General features: G+C 44.9%; 1 protein-coding gene across 8 annotated transcripts in view; it reads left to right on the top strand.

The window, feature by feature from the left end:
- LOC129859197 (receptor-type tyrosine-protein phosphatase mu-like) overlaps positions 1 to 16,851 on the top strand; it is a 306,071-nt gene extending 289,220 nt beyond the window's left edge. For all 8 annotated transcript variants that reach the window (XM_055928653.1, XM_055928654.1, XM_055928649.1 and 5 more), the window contains 9 exons: positions 496 to 650; positions 1,080 to 1,215; positions 4,497 to 4,646; positions 4,815 to 4,988; positions 6,110 to 6,241; positions 8,475 to 8,600; positions 11,110 to 11,273; positions 15,213 to 15,348; positions 15,730 to 16,851. In XM_055928653.1, coding sequence (XP_055784628.1) covers positions 496 to 650; positions 1,080 to 1,215; positions 4,497 to 4,646; positions 4,815 to 4,988; positions 6,110 to 6,241; positions 8,475 to 8,600; positions 11,110 to 11,273; positions 15,213 to 15,348; positions 15,730 to 15,783 — 1,227 coding nt within the window. In that variant the 3' untranslated portion in view covers positions 15,784 to 16,851. The remainder of the gene's footprint in view (positions 1 to 495; positions 651 to 1,079; positions 1,216 to 4,496; positions 4,647 to 4,814; positions 4,989 to 6,109; positions 6,242 to 8,474; positions 8,601 to 11,109; positions 11,274 to 15,212; positions 15,349 to 15,729) is intronic.
- The last annotated feature ends 1,578 nt before the right edge of the window (positions 16,852 to 18,429 follow it).

Below are 18,429 nucleotides of genomic sequence, written 5' to 3'. Positions count from 1 at the left end.
GTGTGTGTGTGTGTGTGTGTGTGTGTGTGTGTGTGTGTGTGTGTGTGTGTGTGTGTGTGCGTACATGAGTGCTCAAGGCTCAGACGGGTGTCCCCCTGCCGTCTGTATCCAGCCTGCTTGCTGTGTGTGTGAATCACCACTCTCCTCCAGCTGTTTTTCTCCTCTTCCATCCCCCCAGAGATGGGCTTTGTCATCCCTGCTTTATCTACTTTAGTCCCTCCCCCCAAGATCAAAACACAACTTTGATCATGAAAACAGCTAACTTTAAAGTGCTTATAGGGAGGTACAGGGGGAGAGGAGGGGAGGGGAGAGAGAGCTGCTGCTCAAAGTTAAAAAGCTCTGGGTCTGTTTGGGTGTGCGTGTGTGGGTGCCTGCATATACATGTGCATGTGTCAGAAGTCCAGGCATCTGTATGACCTCTGATGTTTGTGTCCTTGGTACTTGTGAATCCAAATGAAGTATTTAACTCTGTATCTTTCGGTCTTCTCTCTCTAGAGGGGAGCCCATGAGATCCGGGAGATCCGTCAGTTCCACTTCACGGGCTGGCCAGACCACGGGGTGCCCTACCACGCCACCGGCCTGCTTGGCTTCGTACGCAGGGTCAAGTCCAAGACCCCTGCCAATGCCGGGCCCATGGTGGTCCACTGCAGGTCAGACACACTCACTGTGGCTTCTGGCTGTCTGTATACATCTCTACCTTTCGCTCTTTTTTTCTCTCATCTCTCTTTCCATCTCTTTCTCTCTCTTTCTCTCTACTCCCTCTCGCTCTATTTTCTCTCTCTCTCTCTCTCTCTCTCTCTCTCTCTCTCTGACTCTTCATCCGGTATGACTCAGAAAGAAGTTCCTAATGGATATTAGTTAAGTCATCTCACTCCCAAGATCAGCCACACTAAATAAAGTGGATCTGCTATTGTCAGCCACAGCTCCAACTGTTTAGACTGTCATGTACAATCTGTACTGATGTTTCCAATCGAAATAGTCCCAGATAATTTGGCAACCGGTGCTTTTCTATGAAGAGTGTGTGTTGTGCTCTGATTCTCACGCTGTATGTGCGTGTGTGTGTGTGTTTGCGTCATCAGTGCGGGGGCGGGCAGGACCGGCTGTTTCATTGTGATTGACATCATGCTGGACATGGCTGAGAGAGAGGGTGTGGTCGACATCTACAACTGTGTGAGAGAGTTGCGCTCACGAAGGGTTAATATGGTCCAGACAGAGGTAAGAATGACCCTGTCCCTGTTCGAACCCAAATACACAGGGAGAGAGAGAAACACGCACACAGAGACGTACATACACAAACAGACACACACACACACCATTACACGACCCTGCTCCAAGTGTCTTTACTCGCTTCCACTGTACACAATCCCAAACACACCACACGCACTCATGCATACACATTCTTGTATAACTAACCTTGTGTGGACACACAGTTCAATCCCATTCAAAATCCTATTTTTCCTAAACCTAACCTTAACCTGAATACCTAACCCTAGCACCTACACCTAGCACCTAACCCTAAAACGAACCCTAACACTAATTCTAACCTTAACCCTAAAACCCACAAGTGTAGTTAAACAAGTCCACACTCACACTCTCACACACACACACACACACACACACACACACACACACACACACACACACACACACACACACACACACACACACGTTCCCCAAACACACGTTCCCCAAACAGGCACATTTCATTCTGTCAATACATGATACACATGAAACCATGGACCATACAGGACAGGGTGTGTATTCTCCAACACAATGTGACAGACTTGTAGTGTCTACAATTTCTGGATTCTTCTTTTGTATCTAAAATTCCACTGGCACAACCAATCCCAAACATCTGACCAAACAGACAATGTGACACAATGATATTTGACAAGGAACATGAGCCAACTCATTAGCCCTGTGCAAATATTATTCAGCTCAGAGTAAAAATGCAACAGACTAGTGTTTGCTTTTAAAGATAGATAATAGCTGATGAGTTAGAACGCATAAAAACATGCTACAGTTCCAACTCCTAACTCCCTGACCATACTATATTAATGCACAATAAACAAGTGTCTAATGTCGTGCTGTATGCAAGCTTTACTTTGTTTGATTCCCATGACATATACTTTTAATTGATGTGAACTGACAAATTCATAGCTCAAAAACTATTCAAAGTTTACTTGGAGCACATGCTGTATCATATAAATGACATTCTTCTCCCCGTTGCACAACAAAAGCCAGTTTGTGTCTTGTCGTGATATTTCGTAATATTTTGATGACAACCGGGTAGGCTGCAAATCCATTTCACCTCCAACTCCATATCCAAGGACAGGAGTCTGACATCACTGTAGCCTAACCTGAAAACCACTGACCCTCTGCTCCCAAGGATTTTGTCAGAAGTGACAAGTCGAGACGTTTCTGAAATGTCACTTCATAAATGATTTACGTCAAGCCCGGGGCCTTTTTCCTGAGAGAAGGAGAGGAAAAGGGGGAGAATGAAAGAGAGAGAGAGTGGTAGTATTGACAGAGGAAAGAGAGAGAGTGGTAGTATTGACAGAGGAAAGAGAGAGAGTGGTAGTATTGACAGAGGAAAGAGAGAGAGAGTGGTAGTATTGACAGAGGAAAGAGAGAGAGAGTGGTAGTATTGACAGAGGAAAGAGAGAGAGTGGTAGTATTGACAGAGGAAAGAGAGAGAGAGAGTGGTAGTATTGACAGAGGAAAGAGAGAGAGAGTGGTAGTATTGACAGAGGAAAGAGAGAGAGAGTGGTAGTATTGACAGAGGAAAGAGAGAGAGAGTGGTAGTATTGACAGAGGAAAGAGAGAGAGTGGTAGTATTGACAGAGGAAAGAGAGAGAGTGGTAGTATTGACAGAGGAAAGAGAGAGAGAGTGGTAGTATTGACAGAGGAAAGAGAGAGAGAGTGGTAGTATTGACAGAGGAAAGAGCGAGAGAGAGTGGTAGTATTGACAGAGGAAAGAGAGAGAGTGGTAGTATTGACAGAGGAAAGAGAGAGAGTGGTAGTATTGACAGAGGAAAGAGAGAGAGTGGTAGTATTGACAGAGGAAAGAGAGAGAGAGTGGTAGTATTGACAGAGGAAAGAGAGAGAGAGTGGTAGTATTGACAGAGGAAAGAGAGAGAGAGTGGTAGTATTGACAGAGGAAAGAGAGAGAGAGTGGTAGTATTGACAGAGGAAAGAGAGAGAGAGTGGTAGTATTGACAGAGGAAAGAGAGAGAGAGTGGTAGTATTGACAGAGGAAAGAGAGAGAGAGTGGTAGTATTGACAGAGGAAAGAGAGAGAGAGTGGTAGTATTGACAGAGGAAAGAGAGAGAGAGTGGTAGTATTGACAGAGGAAAGAGAGAGAGAGTGGTAGTATTGACAGAGGAAAGAGAGAGAGAGTGGTAGTATTGACAGAGGAAAGAGAGAGAGAGTGGTAGTATTGACAGAGGAAAGAGAGAGAGAGTGGTAGTATTGACAGAGGAAAGAGAGAGAGAGTGGTAGTATTGACAGAGGAAAGAGAGAGAGAGTGGTAGTATTGACAGAGGAAAGAGAGAGAGAGTGGTAGTATTGACAGAGGAAAGAGAGAGAGTGGTAGTATTGACAGAGGAAAGAGCGAGAGAGAGTGGTAGTATTGACAGAGGAAAGAGCGAGAGAGAGTGGTAGTATTGACAGAGGAAAGAGCGAGAGAGAGTGGTAGTATTGACAGAGGAAAGAGCGAGAGAGAGTGGTAGTATTGACAGAGGAAAGAGAGAGAGAGAGTGGTAGTATTGACAGAGGAAAGAGAGAGAGAGTGGTAGTATTGACAGAGGAAAGAGAGAGAGAGTGGTAGTATTGACAGAGGAAAGAGAGAGAGAGTGGTAGTATTGACAGAGGAAAGAGCGAGAGAGAGTGGTAGTATTGACAGAGGAAAGAGCGAGAGAGAGTGGTAGTATTGACAGAGGAAAGAGCGAGAGAGAGTGGTAGTATTGACAGAGGAAAGAGAGAGAGAGTGGTAGTATTGACAGAGGAAAGAGAGAGAGAGTGGTAGTATTGACAGAGGAAAGGTCAATGGGAATGGTCACTGTGGAGGTGACACAGACAGTTTCCCAAATAACACCCTATTCCCTTATATAGTGAACTACTTACCTGGAGAAAGGAAGTCCATAGGGTACCCGTTGGCTCAGCCACAGTCTTAGCAAACACAGAATGGTTTAAACAACATGAGAGAATACCCAGCCCCAATGTCTACCATCCAGGATTCTGTATTTCTCAAGACCAATTGGAAAACCGAGGATTGGATTAGGATTTGATTTCTCACCAAAAATGGATTTTGGAACCATGTCATGACTTGACTTGAGTCAATCATCACTTTGGTGTGGTCATGTTTCTGTGTTACCTTAATGTGTAGGTAACTATTGGTGCTTTGTTCTCAGTGTGAGCTCTTCCTGGTGTATGTCTAGGCGTAGCATGGCGTTCTGTCCCTCACGATATCCTGTGGGCCGCTCTGTGTCCTACAGGAGCAGTACGTGTTCATCCACGACGCCATCTTGGAGGCGTGTCTGTGCGGGGACACCACCATCCCAGCCAACCAGCTGCGATCGGTCTACTATGACATGAACCGCCTGGACCCCCAGACTAACTCCAGCCAGATCAAAGAGGAGTTCAGGGTACTGTGTGTGTGTGGTGTGTGTGTGTGTGTGTGTGTGTGTGTGAGAGTGAGCATGCGTTGTTCATCATACATGCATACATATATTGTATATTGGTGTACATAAATGCTCTTCACTCCAAGGCACAATTGAAGGTATCTACCAGGCTCATATCCCCCCTCCCTCCAGACTCTGAACATGGTGACTCCTACGTTGCGTGTGGAGGACTGCAGCATCGCCCTGCTCCCCAGGAACCACGAGAAGAACCGCTGCATGGACGTCCTCCCGCCAGACCGCTGTCTGCCCTTCCTCATCACCATCGACGGAGAGAGTTCCAACTACATCAACGCCGCTCTCATGGACGTACGTCTCACACACACACACACACTCATTCTCACACACACTCAAACTTAGGCACGCTCACTCGTAACCTTTTTAAATGACTTGCAGTGTCAGTCCGTGTGCAAGTCATTGGATGTAAATGTACTGCTGGAAAAGTGCTGAGTCAATAGTGGAACTGTTCTTTTTTTAATCATTGTGCTGAAATATGATGATGTGGATAGGTCACTGTTCAATCACCGATCTACATAAAGGGCAGATTTGGCGCTTTGAATGAAGAGCAAACTTTATTAGTGGTAGATTAGTGGCATATTGGCTGTCTGTGACATAACTTCTTTATTATGGAGAAAGGAGAGAGGGAGGGAGTGGGAGAGACAGACATAGAGGGAGCAAAGGGGACAGAAGAGGGAGGAGTTGGGGAATAGCGTAGAGGGAGAAGGAAAGGGGAAGAAGGAAACAGAGAGAGAGCGTGCAAGGGACAGCGGGCGACTCAGCAGTCCTGGGGCGTCCTGTGGTTAAATAGCTGGTGTGTAAATAGCCCATCCATCTCTATAATAATCACCCCATGTTACTTAGCCAGCCGTTTCCCAGCCAAACCTAAACAGTAGGGGGACAGTGTATCATGTTGATGAATGGCTAGTGCTTTTTCTCTTCTTCCACCAACAATTACATCCTCATCGAAAATGATTCAAAAACAGATGGCTTTGGATGGATTTGTCCCATCATCATGGAAATAACCAAAAACATTCATAATTGCAATGTGTTTTTTGTCGAACGGAGCAGTATGACTCAGTTTGGATTGGCTTTATGGAAATAATTTGTCACCAATTATACTCATGCATATTTGGTATATACAATAAGGATATAGTATGTGGTCTTAGTGTTGATAGTGGAATTCATTCAGAACGGTCATGAATACCTGGAAATATATACGTTCCCTGTACATGATTCCTCCAAAACAAAGTGGCCCGCAGACCTCAGATACATACAACCTCACTTAGTAACCTGAACTTGATTGTGAGAATTCCCTGCGTTATGACTAAAGGCCTGATGACATGTCCTTGATCTTAGTGACGTAAATACTGGCTTTCTGTTCATGTTGGGGTTGCTGACTTTCTCTTCCTCGTCGTTTTCCTCCGCCACAGAGCTACAAGCAGCCGTCTGCGTTCATCGTTACCCAGCACCCCTTGCCCAACACGGTCAAAGACTTCTGGAGGCTGGTGCTGGACTACCACTGCACCTCTATAGTGATGCTCAACGACGTAGACCCAGCACAAGTAAGACTAACACACACACACACACACGAGAGGCCAATCAAGTCACTCCCAACCATGTGACGCTATGCAATCCTTTATCATACTATCAGACATTCCAGTCCCAGTCATAGACTAGTCATTAGTACATGATCATAGACAGATCGATACCATTAGGTTTGAAAGAGGAGGGGAAGGAGTCTGCCTCAAATGGCCTTGGGGCCCTGTCTGTCAAAATGTTCAAAGAATAGCTGGTGGCAGCATTTCCTAGCAACACCACCCTGCTGGGTGGCTACACTATCCTCTCATTCCCTATTCTGACTGTAGCCCGGCAACAAGTACCACAGCTCATATATATATATATATATATATATATATATATATATATATATATATATACAGTGGGGAGAACAAGTATTTGATACACTGCCGATTTTGCAGGTTTTCCTACTTACAAAGCATGTAGAGGTCTGTAATTTATTTTATTTTTTTTATCCAGAAAATCACATTGTATGATTTTTAAGTAATTAATTTGCATTTTATTGCATGACATAAGTATTTGATACATCAGAAAAGCAGAACTTAATATTTAGTACAGAAACCTTTGTTTGCAATTACAGAGAGCATACATTTCCTGTAGTTCTTGACCAGGTTTGCACACACTGCAGCAGGGATTTTGGCCCACTCCTCCATACAGACCTTCTCCAGATCCTTCAGGTTTCAGGGCTGTCGCTGGGCAATACGGACTTTCAGCTCCCTCCAAAGATTTTCTATTGGGTTCAGGTCTGGAGACTGGCTAGGCCACTCCAGGACCTTGAGATGCTTCTTACGGAGCCACTCCTTAGTTGCCCTGGCTGTGTGTTTCGGGTCATTGTCATGCTGGAAGACCCAGCCACGACCCATCTTCAATGCTCTTACTGAGGGAAAGAAGTTGTTGGCCAGGATATCGCGATACATGGCCACATCCATCCTCCCCTCAATACGGTGCAGTTGTCCTGTCCCCTTTGCAGAAAAGCATCCCCAAAGAATGATGTTTCCACCTCCATGCTTCACGGTTGGGATGGTGTTCTTGGGTTTGTACTCATCCTTCTTCTTCCTCCAAACACGGCGAGTGGAGTTTAGACCAAAAAGCTCTATTTTTGTCTCATCAGACCACATGACCTTCTCCCATTCCTCCTCTGGATCATCCAGATGGTCATTGGCAAACTTCAGACGGGCCTGGACATGCGCTGGCTTGAGCAGCGGGACCTTGCGTGCGCTGCAGGATTTTAATCCATGACGGCATAGTGTGTTAATGGTTTTCTTTGAGACTGTGGTCCCAGCTCTCTTCAGGTCATTGACCAGGTCCTGCCGTGTAGTTCTTGGCTGATCCCTCACCTTCCTCATGATCATTGATGCCCCACGAGGTGAGATCTTACATGGGGCCCCAGACCGAGGGTGATTGACCGTCATCTTGAACTTCTTCCATGTTCTAATAATTGCGCCAACAGTTGTTGCCTTCTCACCAAGCTGCTTGCCTATTGTCCTGTAGCCCATCCCAGCCTTGTGCAGGTCTACAATTGTATCCCTGATGTCCTTACACAGCTCTCTGGTCTTGACCATTGTGGAGAGGTTGGAGTCTGTTTGATTGAGTGTGTGGACAGGTGTCTTTTATACAGGTAACGAGTTCAAACAGGTGCAGTTAATACAGGTAATGAGTGGAGAACAGGAGGGCTTCTTAAAGAAAAACTAACAGGTCTGTGAGAGCCGGAATTCTTACTGGTTGGTAGGTGATCAAATACTTATGTCATGCAATAAAATGCAAATTAATTACTTAAAAATCATACAATGTGATTGTCTGTCTCTCACTCACAGTTGAAGTGTACCTGTGATAAAAATGACAGACCTCTACATGCTTTGTAAGTAGGAAAACCTGCAAAATCGGCAGTGTATCAAATACTTGTTCTCCCCACTGTATGTATATATATATACAATATATATATATATGTTGGAATGCCTAGTTGATGTCATTGTGTTTTCTCTCATCTGATGTTGAGGAGGCAGCTCAGTAGAACAGGATAGTCAGGCGGTGTTTCACTCTCCTGAACTGTTGTTAAATTGTAGATGTTTTTGTGTGTTTGAAGGCATGACCTTGAAAGACAATGAGAGAATTGCAGTTATCAAAAGAGGGTGAATGTGAATGGCAACGCAATCAATAGGCTCTCATTCAATGTCTCATTTGAAATGTGTGTGTGTGTGTGTGTGTGTGTGTGTGCAGCTGTGTCCCCAGTACTGGCCGGAGAACGGCGTGCACCGCCACGGGCCCATCCAGGTGGAGTTTGTGTCAGCTGACCTGGAGGAGGACATCATCAGCAGGATATTCCGTGTCTACAACGCTGCGCGGGTACGAGACAGAACACCACACACTCCTGTTCCTACAGCTACTATAGCAGACAGACACACACACACTCCTGTTCCTACAGCTACTATAGCAGACAGACACACACACACTCCTGTTCCTACAGCTACTATAGCAGACAGACACACACACACTCCTGTTCCTACAGCTACTATAGCAGACAGACACACACACACTCCTGTTCCTACAGCTACTATAGCAGACAGAACACCACACACTCCTGTTCCTACAGCTACTATAGCAGACAGACACACACACTCCTGTTCCTACAGCTACTATAGCAGACAGAACACCACACACTCCTGTTCCTACAGCTACTATAGCAGACAGAACACCACACACTCCTGTTCCTACAGCTACTATAGCAGACAGACACACACACACTCCTGTTCCTACAGCTACTATAGCAGACAGACACACACACACTCCTGTTCCTACAGCTACTATAGCGGACAGACACACACACTCCTGTTCCTACAGCTACTATAGCAGACACAGACACACACACACTCCTGTTCCTACAGCTACTATAGCAGACAGACAGACACACACACTCCTGTTCCTACAGCTACTATAGCAGACAGACAGACACACACTCCTGTTCCTACTGCTACTATAGCAGACACACACACACTCCTGTTCCTACTGCTACTATAGCAGACACACACACACACACTCCTGTTCCTACAGCTACTATAGCAGACAGACACACACACTCCTGTTCCTACAGCTACTATAGCAGACAGACACACACTCCTGTTCCTACAGCTACTATAGCAGACACACACACACACTCCTGTTCCTACAGCTACTATAGCAGACACACACACACACTCCTGTTCCTACAGCTACTATAGCAGACAGACACACACACACACACACACACTCCTGTTCCTACAGCTACTATAGCAGACAGACACACACACTCCTGTTCCTACAGCTACTATAGCAGACAGACACACACACTCCGGTTCCTACAGCTACTATAGCGGACAGACACACACACACACACTCCTGTTCCTACAGCTACTATAGCAGACATAGACACAGACACACACTCCTGTTCCTACAGCTACTATAGCAGACATAGACACAAACACACACACACACACTCTCCTGTTCCTACTGCTACTATAGCAGACACACACACACACACACACACACACACACACACACTCCTGTTCCTACAGCTACTATGGCAGACATAGACACAAACACACACACACACACACTCTCCTGTTCCTACTGCTACTATAGCAGACAGACACACACACTCTGCTGTTCCTACAGCTACTATAGCAGACACACACACACACACACACACTCCTGTTCCTACAGCTACTATAGCAGACATACACACACACACACACACACACACACACACACACACACACACACACACACACACACACACACACACACACACACATACTCCTGTTCCTACAGCTACTATAGCAGACATAGACACACACACACACTCCTGTTCCTACAGCTACTATAGCAGACAGACACACACACACTCCTGTTCCTACAGCTACTATAGCAGACAGACACACACACACTCCGGTTCCTACAGCTACTATAGCAGACATAGACACAGACACACACTCCTGTTCCTACAGCTACTATAGCAGACATAGACACAAACACACACACACACACACTCTCCTGTTCCTACTGCTACTATAGCAGACACACACACACACACACACACACACACACACACACACACACACACACACACACACACACACACACACACACACACTCCTGTTCCTACAGCTACTATAGCAGACATACACACACACACACACACACACACACACACACACACACTCCTGTTCCTACAGCTACTATAGCAGACATAGACACACACACACACACTCCTGTTCCTACAGCTACTATAGCAGACACACACACACACTCCTGTTCCTACAGCTACTATAGCAGACAGACACACACACTCCTGTTCCTACTGCTACTATAGCAGACAGACACACACACTCCTGTTCCTACAGCTACTATAGCAGACAGACACACACACACACTCCTGTTCCTACAGCTACTATAGCAGACACACACACACACTCCTGTTCCTACAGCTACTATAGCAGACATAATCACACACACTCCTGTTCCTACTGCTACTATAGCAGACATAGACACAGACACACACACTCCTGTTCCTACAGCTACTATGGCAGACACACACACACACACTCCTGTTCCTACAGCTACTATAGCAGACATAGACACAAACACACACACACACACTCTCCTGTTCCTACTGCTACTATAGCAGACACACACACACACACACTCCAGTTCCTACTGCTACTATAGCAGACATAGACACACACACACACACTCCTGTTCCTACAGCTACTATAGCAGATACACACACACACACACACACACTCCTGTTCCTACAGCTACTATAGCAGACATAGACACACACACGGTAATGCTAACACGTCCATTTCTCTCCCTCCAGCCACAGGACGGGTATCGCATGGTGCAACAGTTCCAGTTCCTGGGCTGGCCCATGTACCGGGACACACCTGTGTCCAAGCGCTCCTTCCTCAAGCTCATCCGCCAGGTGGACAAGTGGCAGGAGGAGTATGACGGAGGAGAGGGACGCACCGTCGTGCACTGTCTGTAAGTACCTAGCGGTCATGTCTCAACCTACACCTAGTACTGCACAGTAAACCTTTACTAGCTCTGGACTTCCCAAATGGGTGGAAAGAGTAGGGGGTTCTTAGGTATTTGATGTAACCCTCCAAAACCACCCCTCTAATTTGATCCAACATGGCCGCCCAAAATGCCACCGGGGTCACAGTGACACTGGACCATTCCGATGGGACAGTGAGAAATGTCACTGTCCTCCTCTGATGGTGATCACATACACTTTCCATGGGGATGCAGTCGTCACAGCACACCATCCTGCCTTCTGACAGCCCTCTGGAAACTGTGACATTTTGAAGGCCCACCAGAAAGTGCTCAATGCTCGTACAAACACTGGCTGTCATCAAAATGAACCATTCAAGCACAAAGCCATTTAAAGTTCCACTTCGTAATTCAAAAAACAACAAAATAGCAGCCCTGCCACTTGGTTTGCTATAACTCTCAGGAATGGGGCTGGACATATTCTTCAAGACTATATCATTAATTCAAAATAATTTTAAAAAACGGTTGACAATCGCAATCTCTGTATCTCAATATTTGACCCATTAGTCTGGCCCAAGTATACTATTTAACTGGACAAATCAGTGTGATATCACAGTATGAATTTCAATGTGCAATCTGACCCAGGTGATCTCCACTTACTAAATAGGAGAAATAGAGGAGAGAGGCTGCTGAATTTACCAGAGGGAGATAATCAAATCAAATGAGCTTGTAGTTCCCGATGCTGCCCAGATCTAGATCGTAATGCTCCGGTGGGAGAGGCCTCTGGGTGGGTCTCTGTCTCAGCTCAATCTGCCCTTCCTTATCTCCAGCAGCCCCACTTTACTCGGATAGATGGAGGAGAGAGGGAAGCCGTGAGAGTCTCCCTCGTTTCCTGAGGCCCTAGTTGGGTGGGAAATCAAATCGGAAAACGGAGGGAGGGAGGGATGATGGGAACGGAGGAGTGTATGTGTGGATGACAGGGTCATTGTTGATGTAATCTGTGGCTGGTGCTGTTTTACAGGGTTCCTGGTCTGGTCTGTAAGCCAGAGAGTCCAAAAGAATCACCCAGATACATGACTCTCATTAGAGTCTCTGAAGTGATTCCAATCGCCCCCGACCAGAGCAGCACACACACACACACACACACACACTATAAACCAGAGACAATCAGCACACACAATACACACACTGAACGAAGCCAGCAGGGTCTGCCGCTAAACAAACGTCAGAAAGACAACACTGCCCCCCCCCACCCTCCAGTAAATGTTTAGACTGCTAGTTTAGTCTCAATCACAGAGCTCCCTCCCTGCATCCTTATGTCCAAACAACCTGGGCTATGACAGCCATCGCAACCATCTCAACGTCTCTTGAGCTACACCCTTTTCCCTATATAGTGCACTCCTTTTGACCAGGGCTCTATATGGGCAATAGTATGCCATTTTGGACACAGCCTCTGTTTCATCGGAACATTCTTGAAACATGCGTAAGACCAGAGACGTGGAGATTGACAGAGGTCAACTGCTGAGGGAGTTGAGAGAGTATGCGTCCACTGATCTCAAACTGCTTCCTCACTTTGTGACGCTCTCCTCTTGCAACTCTTAAGTTATTTGGCTTTCAAGACAGTGCTGTAAAGACAGTGAAGTTGCACATCTGGAAACGGTTCTGAGAAAGAGCAGCTGAGGAGTTTACGAACTACTTCGAGTGCCACACTTTAGTGTCAGTGGGTAACCAATACTGTGCAATGGTGGATTGACAGTTGTGTGGCGCCATCTAGAGGGCAAAATCAAGAACAGCAAGCACAGGAAGAGACGCTGATAAGTTTAGCCAAGCTCTATGAAAGGAAAGGGAAAGGGGGGATACCTAGTCAGTTGTACAACTGAATGCCTTCAACTGAAATGTGTCTACCGCATTTAACCCAACCATTCTGAATCAGAGAGGTGTGGGGGGGCTGCCTTAATCGACATCCACGTCTTTGGCGCCGGGGGAACAGTGGATTAAGTGCCTTGCTCAGGGGCAGAACATGTCATGAATCAACCACCATACATCACTGATAATGTTATTAATTCATGAATCTTACAATTAGTTGTAAGTATCAAGCCTGCAGGTAGAACGTTCTTAACTTGTATAATTACAAAGAAATAAAAAAGTTAAGATCATTTTAATTCAGGGGTGCTAATGCTTAGCAATTCTGACAGTTTTTTTGTGTGATATACAGTGAGGGAAAAAAGTATTTGATCCCCTGCTGATTTTGTACGTTTGCCCACTGACAAAGAAATGATCAGTCTATAATTTTAATGGTAGGTTTATTTGAACAGTGAGCGACAGAATAACAACAAAAAAATCCAGAAAAACGCATGTCAAAAATGTTATACATTCATTTGCATTTTAATGAGGGAAATAAGTATTTGACCCCCTCTGCAAAACATGACTTAGTACTTGGTGGCAAAACCCTTGTTGGCAATCACAGAGGTCAGACGTTTCTTGTAGTTGGCCACCAGGTTTGCACACATCTCAGGAGGGATTTTGACCCAGTCCTCTTTGCAGATCTTCTCCAAGTCATTAAGGTTTCGAGGCTGACGTTTGGCAACTCGAACCTTCAGCTCCCTCCACAGATTTTCTATGGGATTAAGGTCTGGAGACTGGCTAGGCCACTTCAGGACCTTAATGTGCTTCTTCTTGAGCCACTCCTTTGTTGCCTTGGCCATGTGTTTTGGGCCATTGTCATGCATCCACGACCCATTTTCAATGCCCTGGCTGAGGGAAGGAGGTTCTCACCAAAGATTTGACGGTACATGGCACCGTCCATCGTCTCTTTGATGCGGTAAAGTTGTCCTGTCTCCTTAGCAGAAAAACACCCCCAAAGCATAATGTTTCCACCTCCATGTTTGACTGTGGGGATGGTGTTCTTGGGGTCATAGGCAGCATTCCTCCTCCTCCAAACACGGCGAGTTGAGTTGATGCCAAAGAGCTCCATTTTGGTCTCATCTGACCACAACACTTTCACACAGTTGTACTCTGAATCATTCAGATGTTCATTGGCAAACTTCAGATGGGCATGTATATGTGCTTCCTTGAGCAGGGGGACCTTGCGGGCGCTGCAGGATTTCAGTCCTTCACGGCGTAGTGTGTTACCAATTGTTTTTTTGGTGACTATGGTCCCAGGTGCCTTGAGATCATTGACAAGATCCTCCCGTGTAGTTCTGGGCTGATTCCTCACCGCTCTCATGATCATTGCAACTCCACGAGTTGAGATCTTGCATGGAGCCCCAGGCCGAGGTAGATTGACAGTTCTTTTGTGTTTCTTCCATTTGCGAATAATCGCACCAACTGTTGTCACCTTCTCACCAAGCTGCTTGGCGATGGTCTTGTAGCCCATTCCAGCCTTGTGTAGGTCTACAATCTTGTCCCTGACATCCTTGGAGAGCTCCTTGGTCTTGGCCATGGTGGAGAGTTTGGAATCTGATTGATTGCTTCTGTGGACAGGTGTCTTTTATACAGGTAACAAGCTGAGATTAGGAGCACTCCCTTTAAGAGTGTGCTCCTAATCTCAGCTCGTTACCTGTATAAAAGACACCTGGGAGCCAGAAATCTTTCTGATTGAGAGGGGGTCAAATACTTATTTCCCTCCATTAAAATGCAAATCAATTTATAAAATTTTTGACATGCGTTTTTCTGGATATTTTTGTTGTTATTCTGTCTCTCATTGTTCAAATAAACCTACCATTAAAATGATAGACTGATCATTTCTTTGTCAGTGGGCAAACGTACAAAATCAGCAGGGGATCAAATACTTTTTTCCCTCACTGTAGGTAGATGTATATATGTATAAACATTAATATTATGTCTTGGTCTATTATCTATCCCTTTCTTTCTCTTTCTTTCTTTCTTTCTCTCACTCTCTCTCTCTCTCTCTCTCTCTCTCTCTCTCAGGAATGGTGGAGGACGCAGCGGGACGTTTTGTGCAATCAGCATCGTGTGCGAGATGCTCCGCCATCAGCGTTCGGTTGACGTGTTCCACGCGGTCAAAACACTGAGGAACAACAAACCCAACATGGTCGACTTACTGGTAAGAACCGGTCCTGATCTAGGATCAGTTTTCTCTTTTAGATCATAAGGAATAACATTACATGGGTGGGGGGGCACTGCTATGCCTACTCTGAGAGCCTTTATGAATACAGGCCCCCTAACCCTTAGTGGTTTACTGGTCCTCACTACGAAGTCTACAGTTGGGTACTTCTGGGACAAGTCGGGTTGCCAAAGTCTATTCAACTTGAGTCCAGAATTATTAAGTGATTGAAATGCCTGTTGACGTTTACAATAAGGAGAAAATAGCACTGTGATTGTGAATAACTCAGCCATTATAATGTGTTAAAGGTAAAGTCAATGCAGCCACGTCTAGTCCAGTCATCGTCAATGATGATGTACTCTTCTTCCCATTCATCCACAGGATCAATACAAGTTCTGCTATGAGGTGGCACTGGAGTACTTGAATTCTGGTTAGCTGGGCTGAAAGATACCCCCTCCTAACCCCCGCACCAGAGCCCTCACAGCTTACCTGGACTGAGTCTCTTAAACTTGAGTGAATGTTGGTTACTGGAGGATAGAACTGAACTGCTGAACAGGGTCATCCCATCGCACCTCTACGGATTTAGGCCGAGGGGAGGAAAGAAGGTGGTTTGGAACCGGACGCTTTTGCACTGCCCTTCCCCCGCCCCCATTCTACGATAAAATGTCCCTGAACTTGATTAACTTTACTCTGTCTCATCCCTGACACCCCCCCCCCCCCCAACCCCTCTCCTCTTTCTAATAGACTGTGTTAGTATTTACCCTCGTCCTCCCCCGTCCCTCAGAACAGCACCTGATCACTGAACAGGAGTTCACACTGATGTATTCTACTGCCCATATGTCAACCCCCCACCCCAACCCTAGTCTTTTTTTAAGTTTATTTTTTCAACAAAAAAGCTCTCCTCTTGCCAGTGAATCCTGTTTATTGCCTTTTTAATCCTCATCGGATGATCAATGTCATTTCCATTTTTGTGGGGAATGCGATATAAACGTAATGTTGATAAAATGTTGTTTTTTATCCTTGTTTTTAATTTCCATTGATAATTTTTTTTTAACAGTGTTTGTTAATATGATGAAGCTGTTTGACATGTATAGCTAAAGTTGAACCGGCATTATGAAAGAAAGCAAAATCTTAAATGTTTATGCTGCCATTGCTTCGGTCACTATGAATATCGTCGTATTGGCAGGAGGAGAAAAAAAAACGCAGTCCGGTACCATCCACACTCAAGCTTTTCATCACGTCAGCAGATCCAAAGCTTAATTAATTGTGGTCATTATTGTTAATATTGTAAATATTATGAAGTTGGACAAACTATTTATTCATTGAGAGTTTTTTGTGAGCACATTGAGTGACAATCATGATTTTTTTTTTTTGGGGGGGGGGGGTCATATTTGTTTTCTTTTCTTGAACTCTGCATAATGTTGACCAGATGTATTGTAAGCCTTTTATTTATCTTGTATGGAAAAAACAACTCAAACTTACAAATACATACATATCTACTGATATACGTGTGTTTTTTGTGTGTTGTGCAGATGATTTTCTTATACCCATTTTTAGCTAGCAGTGACTAAAGTTGGCTGAAGTTTGTAGTGGCTGTTTATAGAAATCTGAGCCGTTGAATACAGTTTCTCCTGGCTCATAGACTACTTTCAGGGTAAGGATCAATCCAACATTGTTATAAAATACCCGCCATGAGATACTGTATGATACTGTATGCATAAATGCCATGAGATACTGTATGTTAACAGTTGGTCTGATTTGAATTTTAGCCACAACATTTTGAAAACAACATTTAATGATCATGATAAAGTTACATTGAATTAATTTAATGAATACCAGTAGTAGTGAAGAGCATACCCTTTGTTCAATGGCAGAAATACACTAAGTGTACCAAACATTAGCAATCTGTCCTAATATTGAGTTGCAACTCTTTTTCTCTCAGAACAGCCTCAATTCATTGGGAGATGGACTCTACAAGGTGTCGAAAGCGTTCCACATGGATGCTGGCCCATGTTGACTCCAATGCTTCCCACAGTTGTGTCAAGTTGGCTGGATGTCCTTTGGGTGGTGGACCATTCTTGATACACATGGGAAACTGTTAAGCATGAAAAACCCAGCAGCTTTGCAGGTCTTGACACAAACCGGTGTGCCTGGCACCTACTACCATACCCCTTTCAAATGCACTTCAATGTTTTGTCTTGTCCGTTCACCCTCTAAATGGCACACATACAATGTCTCAGTTGTCTCTTGGTTTAAAATACATTTTTACCTGTCTCCTCCCCTTCATCTACACTGGACAATTGTGGACACTATCCATATACTGAGTATGCAACATTTGAATGGTTAACTTCATCAGTTCCAGTGTGCCTATTAGCATATATGAACTTGTGCGTTACCTTGATAATTATTCTACAGGAGTTGACATAGAGAGGTGTATCATGTTATAGGTCTGTCGACATGAACTACCATATGACGATGCATTTGTTATTTGATAGCGTGACGATGGGCAATACAAGGCCCCCGGTGGCTTTAGTCTCTAAATGTAACATGGCGTAGGATTCTGTGTTACAGTGAGGTAAGGGAGAATGCTGCTGATGTTAAGTGGAGACACATCTCACCACAAGATGGCAGCAGAGACCATCGCCGAATGACTGCTGACTTTCTGATTGGGGCTCTCACATCGTTTTGAATGCAAATGAATGTCAATAATGGTACTCATATATTTCTACAAGTAATTGGCCAATATGAATGTGTACCCAGAAAAGTATCTGCACATGTTCAACTTTACACAGGCAAACCTCTCTAGATGTATATACTTGTGTGACACTCATTGTACACCATGCGCAAGTTACAATTCTTCACATTCCTTCATTCTATTCAGCATGAATCATTTTTACATGACAAAAATTGTTGTCAGAGTGCCATCATAACGAAATTGATAGTAAATTATCCAGTCGTCGTATTTGACAACCAATGAATTTCGGGCTTGTGAAAACAGTGAATATACCTTATCCAACCGCAGCCCAAGAAGACGACAGAGACCCTCCTTTCTGCCTATGCGCAACCAACCAACCGCGGGAA

The sequence above is a fragment of the Salvelinus fontinalis genome, chromosome 7 (genome assembly GCF_029448725.1).
Source record: "Salvelinus fontinalis isolate EN_2023a chromosome 7, ASM2944872v1, whole genome shotgun sequence".
NCBI classification, from domain to species: Eukaryota; Metazoa; Chordata; class Actinopteri; order Salmoniformes; family Salmonidae; genus Salvelinus; species Salvelinus fontinalis.
This window is presented reverse-complemented; position numbering and strand designations above follow the sequence as displayed.